General features: G+C 45.7%; 1 protein-coding gene across 5 annotated transcripts in view; it reads right to left on the bottom strand.

Annotated features, from left to right (window-relative positions):
- Nucleotides 1-9,288: 9,288 nt before the first annotated feature.
- The window catches only part of Sidt1 (SID1 transmembrane family, member 1), a 97,620-nt gene continuing 96,099 nt past the window's right edge, over nt 9,289-10,809 (bottom strand). For all 5 annotated transcript variants that reach the window (XM_017597923.3, XM_006248328.5, XM_039088181.2 and 2 more), the window contains 1 exon segment: nt 9,289-10,758. In XM_017597923.3, the coding sequence (XP_017453412.1) occupies nt 10,696-10,758 (63 nt within the window). In that variant the 3' untranslated portion in view covers nt 9,289-10,695.

Below are 10,809 nucleotides of genomic sequence, written 5' to 3'. Positions count from 1 at the left end.
TTACTTCTTTGTTGTTAACTATTACCTGCCCTGCCTACCTTACAGCTGTTGTAAAGACCAAAAAATTATATTTGAAAGGTTTTTTATCCTCACTGTTGCAAAACAACAACCAATCTGTCCAACGGCAACATCTTGCTTCTTCTCCACCTCCCTGCACTTGAGACTGACCCTCAGGCCTCCATCTCTGTCTAACTAGTTGAGTAGCGCTAACTTTTACTCTGGTCTCTTCTTCCTGTGAGAAACTGAGGAGGGGTTACTCTGCTTCACGGGAACGCTCGGCAGTTGGTCATTTAAGTAGGAATGGGTTGAATAGGATGATTGTACTGCTTTTCCACACAGTCCTGTGATCTACGGATGCTTTGGGCTTTAGCTCTTAGCTAAGCTTGTTCTGGGTGTGCTGGCATTCAGTGGTGACCTCTCCTAGTCAGCTTCTGAGAGGGGGACTTACAGTTGCAGGGACTTTTCTGGAAATCCATGATTCAATTAGGTTAGATTCTAGACTTTTGGTTGATGCCATGGAGTGAATATGCAGATTATATACATACTACACTATATGTGTGTATGAAGTATGTGCAGTGTGTGTGAAGTGTGGTGTGTGTGTGTGTGTGTGTGTGTGTATTTTATGTCCAGCAGACATGTTAGTATAAGAACATTAGAGGGGCTGGGGTGATGGTTCAGCAGTTAAGAGCACTGGTCACTCTTCCAGAGGACCCAAGTTCAATTCCCAGCACTCCTGTGGCAGCTCATAGACATCTGTAACTCCAGCTTTAATGGATCCATCACCCTCACACAGACATACATGCAGGCAAAACCCCAATGCATGTCAAATAAAAAGTAAATCATTTCTTTTAAGGAAAAATTGGCTGGAAGGCCCCTGTTCCTAACCCAGTGGTGTTTTATTGTCATTGTCTGCATCATTTCTGAACAAACTTAGAACAAATGGAAAATACAGTTTTCCAGGGCATTTCCACCCTCTGCTTGAGTTCTGCTGAGTTGAAGCCACAACCTTATCAGAGGTAAGGGCGGGACCCAAACACCAGTGACAAGGGTGGTCCAGCCACCGACTGGACTGAGACACTCTGTCATGTCCATTGGGATGACACAGCTTCAGAGGTCCTGCTGGGTGAGCTTCGACTCCTGACAACTATTTGAGTCTCTGATCTTTTAAAAGAATTTATTTATTTATTTGTTTATTTATTTTAATTGGATATTTTTTATTTGCATTTCAAATGTTATTCCCTTTTCCAGTTTCCAGGCCAACAGCCCCCTATCCCATCCCATCCCTGTCCCCTTCTCTTTTTCTTTGTGATTGGGTTACCTCGTTTTTTTGTATGTGTGAGTACACTGTTGCTGTCTTCAGACACAGCAGAAGAAGACATCGGATTTCATTACAGATGGTTGTGAACCACCATGTAGTTGAGGGGAATTGAACTCAGAACCTCTGGAAGAGCGGTCAGTGCTCTTAAGTGCTAAGTCATCTCTCCAGACCCCTGATTTATTGAATTTTTTAAGTCAGAAAAACCACTACATCATTCCTTTGCTTTCTCTCCATTTTCAGTTTTGTTTTTGAACCAGTGGACTCCCAGTAATAACCTGAAATTTTATAACATGTGCATTTTAATTTAAAAGAGTTTTTCGATCTCCAGCTCTTTGCTAAGTGTAATCACTGAATGTGTATGTGTGTGTGTGTGTGTGTGTGTGTGTGTGTGTGTGTGTGTGTGTGTGTGTATCATATACAGGCTTTGAAACAGATGTAGCATCCTGTGTGAATCCTGTTATTCTAATTTGGAGAGCCAAACATCTCCAAAACTTTAGTTTCATTGGCTGACTCTCCAAATGGCCTTGTAGGTTCCTTGTAACCTAGGTTTCTGTAACCACCGTGTATCTTCTGAACGTCACATTTTCTATTAATAAGCTCAGATGTCCATTCGTTATACCGTCCCAGGCTGTGTGTCTTGCGAGTGTAGAAACACACCCAGATAATGGCTGGACCTTCCTCGTGGTACAGTGTGTGCCTGGTCTGACCTGAGTCACACCTCACTGACTGGAAATTCAGGTTTCTGCAGCAGTCCTTCACCTCAGGAACAGTGTTTGCTCTAAGCATCAGCTTCTCCATGTGGAACATGGGGAGGGGCTCAGGATTTGATCCAATGCTGTAAACTCTCCCTGCAGGGTTGCTAAGGAATGGATGCTGTCTGAGTCCTCTGTTCTGCTTCGGTTCCGGCTCTGATGTGGTCAGCAGCAGAGACGGCAGTTACCAGTGCTTAGATCCAGTAGTGTTCGAGCCACCTCCAGCCTCGTGTCTGTTCTGTGACAGGGGAGGACCTAGCAATGGCCAAGTCAAGGAGGCACGACTTTTGTTATTTGATGATGAATTAAGGCGCTCCCACACCCTCTATAAGCTTCGCTCACTGCTGGCACTGAAAGTGGGCATTTCATCTTTCTTATGAAATGCTTGATGTCTATTCACAGTGTCTCTTCTGTGTTAATATGTGTTATTTGAAGACAGATGTTTTCTTGTGGGATGACATGCCAGGCTGGGAGAAGCCAATGGATGTCAGCCTGCCTGTTGTTAGTCTGAATATGATATTTTCGTTTTTCATTCTTTTGGGAGAAGTTCTTATGTAGCCTTGGTTGGCCTAGAACTTGCTGTGTAACTGAGGTAGCTTAATCAGGGTTTCTATTGCTGTGATAAAAAAAATGATCAAAAAGCAAACCAGGGAGGATAGGCTTTTACTTAGCTTACCTACCAGATAGTTCGTCACTGGGGAAAGTCAGGACAGGACCTAAGCAGGGCTGGAACGTGGAGGCAGGAGCTGACAAGGAGATCATGGAGGGTGCTGCTTACTGGCTTACTTTGCAAGGCTTTCTTAGCCTGCTCTCTTATAGAACCCAGGACTGCCAGCCCCGGGGATGGCACCACCCACAATGGGCTGGGCCCTCCTCCATTTCACTAATTGAGAAAATGCCTTACAGCTGGATCTCACTGAGGCCTTTCCTCCACCAAGGTTTCTTTTTCTCCGTTGACTCTAGCTTGTGTCTGGCTGATACACAAACCGGCCAGCATACAAGTCTAACCTTGAACTTCTTTTCCCAGTGCTGTGGACTGAACCCCAGATCTAGCGGTTATTATGCAAGTGCTCTATGGGTGAGCTAAAATCTATATAACTCTTCAATTCTGAATTTTTTTTCCCTATCCTTCAACCTCCCAAATGCTGGGATCATTGTATGGCCCCACCCTGCACCGTTTATGCAGAGCCAGGACTCAAACCCAGGGCTCCATGCATACTGAGCAAGCACTCTAACATCTGAGCTATGTCGCCAACCCTACACATGGCATTTTAAAATACCACCTGGAGTAGCTGCAGGTCTCTGTACTCAGCTCAGAGGACTCCACGGTCTTGCCTTTCTTTTCATTTTAATCTACCAAGCAGATTGGGCCTAGAGAGATAGCCCAGGGGTTAAGAGCACTGGCTGCAATTCCAGTGGACCTGGTTTAATCTTTAGCACCCAGGTTCAATTCCCAGCACCCGCATAGCAGCTTCCAACTGCCTGTGAGTACAGTTTCAGGGGATCCGACCCCCTCACACAGACATCTAGATGGACATGCAGGCAAAACAGCAATGTGCACAAAACGAACGAGTTTTAAAGATCTACCTAACGAGTTAAACCTTAGCACCAGTAGTTTGCTCTTCCTTTGGTCCAACCCCTCTTTCCTAGCATTTGTAGAGTGTTCTCACTAAACGGCATTCTGCAAGCTCTCCATTACTGGTTACCAACACTACTGTGCACTAGGAAGTTACACCATTTTCTTCCCTTGCATGCATGCTATCTCTTCATTTTGTCACCCTGAGAGCAACTGAGTTTCCCTCTTGTCCAGTCTTGACTTGCTTACTCTCAAGGACTAATTGTGGTTGTCAACTTGATCACATCTGGAAAAAACTAGAAAACCAGTTAGTTGACCATGCCTGTGCAGTCAGAAGACCCACCCTAATTCTAGACCATACCCTCTGGTGGCAGTCTGCCCTGGATGGCCTGATGCCTGACCCTCCCTGCCCTTGGGGGGTGGCGCGAATCACAGCAAAGACTCCAGGAGCAGGTGAGAAATGCTGCAGCAAGCTCCTTTAATACCCTCCACCCACACCCCAATGGTCCCCAAAAAACATCTCTCCTAAACAGCAGTTACTAAAGGCTGACATTGTCTGCGTCAGCAGTGCTTGGTCTCTCAGGCAGTCCTCAATTTTGTCCTCCTGCAGGAGATTCCTTAGGGCTTCCAGACCCCCTACCATTTATCAGAGGCAGCCCTGACGGTCCTCCTACAGCAGCCCACATAAAAGAACATCAAAGAAGGAACACTTTGCTTTTGCCTGCCCCTTTCACTCTCACTGGCAAGTTCATCTGTCTTATTCCTGGGGCGTTTCTTCCCTGGTGTTAGAACCCATTTCTTTGGAATTCTGATGTAGACTGAAGACTTTCTAAGGCTATTCCAGGATTCCAGCTCCATATTTTGTCAATGTTGGAACACCTGGATCATATCCTATAAGCCACCCTAATAAATCACACACACACACACACACACACACACACACACACACACACACACACACACACCTCTGTGCATGTATTCTATCCAATTTGCTCCTTTTGAGAACCCTGTCTAATACACCTACCTTCTTGTTCAAAGCCACTTTTCACATTTAAAACTTTTAGGAATGTCTTAGGCTGAAATCTTACCAGTGTTCCTCTCCCTTTGCAGTCAGAAAAAAAGTGCATTTAGCTAAGGTGTTATGCCTGTAATTCAGAACTAGGTAAAAGCCAGGAGGACATGAGTCGAAGACTAGACTGGGCTACATCATGAGAACTTTTAATGGAGTGGGGGAAAAAGGAAAGAAAGAAAAACAACCCATGACTGAACCAACATTCAACCGTGTCTCCAGTCATCTTCCAGCTCAGTTTGTTATTTTCCTTCTCTGTAGCATTCCATTCACATTCTTTTTATATTTTTCTAAAACTTGAAAGTCAACTGGAATTTCTCAGGCATATTTGGGGCCATTTTAGTGCACACTTTATGTCTTTAAGGTTTCCCATTCTTTAAAATCTCCCTTCATCTTCTGTCCATCCACCCCACCCCAGCACCACAGGATCTCAACATGTAGCTAAGAATGGCCCCCACAGGTTCAGATATTTGAGTGCTTAGTCACCATGTATTGGCACCATTTGAAAGGATTAGAAGGATTACGAGGTGGGGTCTTGTTGGAGGAAGTGTGTCATTAGGGGTGGGCTTTCCAGGCCCAGCGTCTGTTTCCCTTCCCTGCGTCTCTGCCTGTGGAGCCAAACGTAGCTCTCAGCTACTGCCCCAGTACCTACCTGCTACCATGCTCCCTGCCATGATGACAATGGACTAAACCTCTGAAACTGGAAGCCAGCCCCCAGTTAAATGCTTTCTCTTATAAGAATTGGTTATTATGTCTCTTCACAGCAACAGAACAGTGACTGAGACAAATGCTAAAAAGTCTATGAAGCAACTCTATTCTTTTACTGTTTGCTTGCTTATAATAAACACATGGTAATAATTTGTTTCTATTCTGTCTTCTCTTCTGGATTGTAGAGCACAGGATATAAAAGCATTTATGTCTTTGGTCCCTTGCTATGCCCTGGTTCTTTCCACTGCCCTGTCCAAACATCTCCCAGTTATTGAGTGAAGCGAATAGAGGAGTAGTAGGAAGAGAATAAAGGACAATGTACCCCCTAAAAAGAAGATTACTCCACAAGTTGTCCTGTGCTTGAGAAGCAGAGCAAACAAGACTGAACCCACCCTCTTCATGGAAGAGGCCTTGCTCTTTCAAACTTTGCATAAGCAATATAAGAAATCCACAAAATGCACATTGGAGTCTTTCTGGAATGACAACATTTCATTATCCTAAAATAAGATACTTTGAATCATTTTAGATAACCTTTGTCTAAAAGACGGAACATTTTATTTACAAAGAATATCAAGATTTAGCATAAAGGGGCCCAGAGTAAGATATGTAGAACTGAATGCCAGATTTCCCTTTCCTTTTGTGATATACTTAGAGATGGGCCAGTCACCCTTTATTTAGCTCTTGACCAAAGTATAGTATTGCTTAAAGGCCAATGTGTTTCTATCCAGTGAAGCTGATGAGACTCGAGTCACAGAGACACAGAAGCCATAAGATATAGGATAGAGGTAAGGGCTTTCTCTTTTGAATGTATATGTATGTGTGTGGGGACAGGGTACACCATGTGGTACCAGAGACAGCCACCCACAGAGGTGTGAAGAGGGTGTCTGATCCCCCTGGATCTGGAGTTACAGATGGGTATAACACCGCACTGGTGTTGGATGTGACGATGCATTGTTATAAAAAACATCTCTTACATTCTAAGAGATGAACTTTTGCTGAAACTCACAACCAGAGTTAAAAGTACACTTGAGAGTTGCTTAAAACTAAATAGTTCTATCCTACTTCGTGCTTGGCCTGCCTGCCTTTCTGAGAACAACGTGACAACCAACCTCGTTTCCTTGAATTTTCCATGTAATCAGTCAGTTTCCACAACCTAAGCTAATGTAGAGCTATAATCTTACGTGATGCATTCTTCAATGCCCCAACCCAGAGTAACACGTGTGTGTGTGTGTGTGCATATTAGAGTGACAAGGGTTAGAAATTGCAAATAGGTTGAAAGCACCTTATAAAACAAATATCCACCATAAAAGACAACATTCAGATATTGCCTGATAGCATTTGTTCATTAGTTCAGTTGGGGTAAGTAACTTAATCTTGTAAAAACACTATTAAAGATTTCTATAGTAGTAGATGTCCATCCAATCTAAAACCCTTACTCTAGTGCTCTACTCTAGAAGCTCTGAGACGCTTGCTAAATTTGCCTGAGTTCATGTGTGTTAAGGATGGAGAACACTTTGCCTTGTTGACAATGGTGACTTAACAGGGAGGAGACATATAAACGTAGCCCTGGTATATATCTTATAATCTCTGAACAGCAAAAGCAAGCGAAGCAACAGGCCTACTTCTCTTCCATGTGGAATCATGGCGAGCAGGCTTGGCCAGCTCCAGGCTGAGCAAATCATCTGTACTCTATGTTCTTTCTTCCTTTTGCCAGGGGATGAGTCATGGGGACTGACTTGACAGTTGTCCTCCATTTCTAGGACCTTTTGGGGTACCTGAAAGGTTGGGGCTCCCTCCCTCCAGGCAGAGTCTCCAGCCTGCCTGCTACTGGGAGCCCTGGGTTGATGGGTAAAAGTGTGGGGTATGCTACACATAGCAGTCACCAGATTCCAGTGGTGTCAGCCACTCTCGAGGAGAAAACTGAAGCTTCTCTCCTTTGAGATGCAGGGTGGAAATGGAAGTAAGGAAGGCTGATGCTGTTTTCAGCTAGACTCTGCACTAAGCCCCAACCTTGGAGGCCATTAGCATTTTTCAGTTGGAATTAAGAGGAAAAAAAATGCAGTGGCAGATGGCAAGGAGGAGCCTAGGGATTGGAGAGGTGGTAATCTCGGCCTTACCTCTGAAGGTCAAGAGACCTCCCAACCCAAAGGGTCTCCTGCTCTCCCGCAGATGAGGGCAGGGAACACAGCGACTGGCATGGAGGATTGAGAAGAGAACCGGGACATTTGAAGGCTTTGTTATTGTCCCACATCCCTGTGGGTGGTTAGAAAGTGGGACCTGAGGGCCAGCTTTGTGCTGGCATCACACATTCCTGGGCCCTTAGCGTTCTGTGAGCTGGTGGGCTGTGCTGTGGCACTACACAGAGGATCAAAGGTTCGGCAGCTTGACTGAGGTCACACAGCCGGTAGGCTGACATTCACAGACTGAAGGCCTGACTCTGTGACCTCCCTTAGACTTAACTGTTGCTTTCACAAAGGTGTCTCTTCACCGCTGCCTTTCCCCACAGTTTCAGACAGACAGAGTGCCTGTCATTCGGAAGGAGAAACATTTGGGTATTATTTGATTTGCTGACACGTGCATTTTGCAAACCCACAAAACATTCTCCAGGCTGCCTGGAGTTACCAGGGAAGCAGCTGCAACTGTTTTCATTCCCAGTTGCTGGCTCAGGGATCGCCTTTAGTCATGGAAAGTCCCTTCCCCAGATAGACTCCAGTTTTCCATTGGCTTCTCTTGCTGCTAAAATAAAACCCCACGAATCTCTCAGGCATCCAGCGTGAACAGGTGCAGCTGCCGCCCCGGCGTTTGTCAGAGGTGGGGAGATCTCGTATTTTACAGACACAGTCTCTCTCCTCTGGCTGTTGCATCTCTGTTCCCTTCCAACTGAGAAGCTCTCTTTCCTTCTGAGAGTCCTCAGCCAAGAGTCTCCACACTTCACTCCCTCTCTCTGCTACCTGCCTGCTGCCCTGCGCCTTCAGAGGTAGCTTGCCTCTGCCTTTAAGAGGCAAAGGGCATGAACTTGACAGAGAGTTAGCTCAGGCATCGTTTTTAGATCCTGAGGTTCCTTCCGTGCTTCTCCTCTACCTCAGCACTGACGCTAAGGTCCCACACAAAGCTCACTAACCTCCAACCACAAGATCTGTGCAGTACAAAGAACCAGCAACATGTGACTTGGAAGGTCTATTTTTAAAAGCAGGTTTGATCTGGGGTGTTTTCGCCTGCTCCAAAGAACAGAAATGACCAGGACATTTGATATCACAGCACAGGACACAACGGAGCACAGAGATACAGAGGCACAGTCGCCCTCCTTCCTTCCCTCCCCATGGACCCTTTCTATTTTCCTGTTTTCACTGACTCTCTGCCCCCAAACAAACTTCCAAAGCAGATAAGTTATCTTTCTATTTATCTGCTCAGGCCCCGGAACTGTGTGGATGGTCTTTGCTGTACAGTTTCCTTATTGGGTCCATTTAGAACGTGAAACCAGAAGGACCGCTTTGAAAGAAGCAGTTCAAGTCAGCCATCAGCAACCAGATTTGAACATTTTCTCTGCTGCTTGTTTGTTTTGCTTTGAGACAGGGTCTCACTGTACAGCCCTAGCTGGCCTGGAGCTCACTTTGTAGGCCAGACTGGTCTTGAACTCATAGGCTCACCTCCTTCTGCCTGTGCTGGGATTAAGGTGATGAGCCACAAAACTCGGCTTGTTTGGAACTTTTTTTTTTTTTTTTTAAGATGCTTGGCTAGGACAACCATCTGATTGATAGCCTTCATGTGACCCAGGGAGGCCAACAAGTTTTGAAATAATGAAGAATAACAGGAAACAGATTGCAAACATGAGACCATTTTGGAAAGGAAAAAACACACAAAACTATTCATGGAGATTATCTTTGCATTTTTAAAACCAGGAAAAGCTTGCTGTTCAAACTTCCAAAGCACATATTTGGACACAGATATTTGAGAGAAAGAATGATAGTTCTTTTTTAAAAAAGAGGAATGTCTGATCCATTTCCTTACTAAATGTTCAAGAAAGCACAGGCGAGAAGTGACTTCAATATCACAAGCAAGTAGGCATGGGTGCACACACTTGTGTGTCTATTTTCTGATGATGTCATACTCTACACAACTGGGAGGCCTGGTCAGAATAGGGGTGTGCCAGATGGCACAAGAGAAGAAAGCTGGAACATTGCGCTTTTCTACATCCTCCTGGGGGCAGTGTGAAAATGGGATACAGTCAGAGGTGACTGGATAGACGCAACCTCTGTGACTCATGTGTCCATCCTGAGTTACTGCTGAAAACTTCAGGCAGGTCGCCTGGAACCCTGATCTACATAAGCGACAGACAGGTTCAGTTGTGGAGGACACCGGAGTAATACTGCTGGGGAACACTTATGTCCACGAAAAGGCTGTATGGGCACAGGCTGAGCTGTGTGTCTGGGGACCACCAAACACTGTTGCTTTGTTGAATTTGCTCCAGGATAAAAGTCATTTAGGTGAATGCTGTCTGTCCGATGCTTGGCCACTAAGCACTGTCCATCACTTTTGTTGTAGAAAGCATTTTCTCTATTTGTGTCCATCTTGGAGCTGTTAGAAGTCTATGGAGAAAGAGGGGCCTTCTAGGGAGGCAGTAGTAGAGTGCAGAGTCAACCTCCAATGGTGAGATGAAGACATTAAGAAACGGGCCCAACCAAGGTGATCTGTTCAGAAGTATCCCACCCAGAGCATTTCCAGTGGTGCCAGGAATTCAGCTTTCCTTCTGATGAGGTGACCTAACTCGAGTTAGTAGAATGTCTGTCCCCAGTTGGGTGGGGACTTGGTCCCACTTCTGCACCATATTCTGAGGAATCCAGTCATCTGAGGGTCAGGGGAGAATGAGAATGAGATGGTGCTTTGGCCTTCTATAGCAGCAGGTGTCTCAGAGGTGTGGAAGTGGCCACACTGAAGGATCGAGGTGGGAGGTGGGAGGAGCTGGTTTCTCTGGCCAAGGTCAGTGAGGATGGGCTGGCCTGATGCACCTTGTGTTCTAGACTGAACTCTAAGCCACAAAGAGAGGTTCTGCAGCCACCCAGCTTTGTCTCTGTGCACAACAGGCCTTTCCTTCTTCCATTCTTCTTGAGGCTTAGCTCAGCCCCAGGCTCTTCCTGCGTGAATTCAGACACCGTGGACTCCCCCTGAGGCAAGTGGAGTGTCTGGCAGTGGGCTTGCTGCTGCACTCACCATATTTTCCACAAAACAGCACCAAGGTGGATTGCTCCCTTTCCCCCCTGTGATGCCGGGGGGCTCAGAAGACAGGGATCTGGTCTCTGCGGACCACATCAAGGTCGTCATCCAGAGTCAACAACACCTGAAGTGAGAAGGTTGGAGATGGGAAGGGAATATAAGTCCTGGCCACACT

This window comes from Rattus norvegicus, chromosome 11 (assembly GCF_036323735.1).
Source record: "Rattus norvegicus strain BN/NHsdMcwi chromosome 11, GRCr8, whole genome shotgun sequence".
Lineage (NCBI taxonomy): Eukaryota > Metazoa > Chordata > Mammalia > Rodentia > Muridae > Rattus > Rattus norvegicus.
The sequence above is the reverse complement of the archived record's forward strand: the minus strand, read 5'-3'. Positions and strand labels throughout refer to the sequence as shown.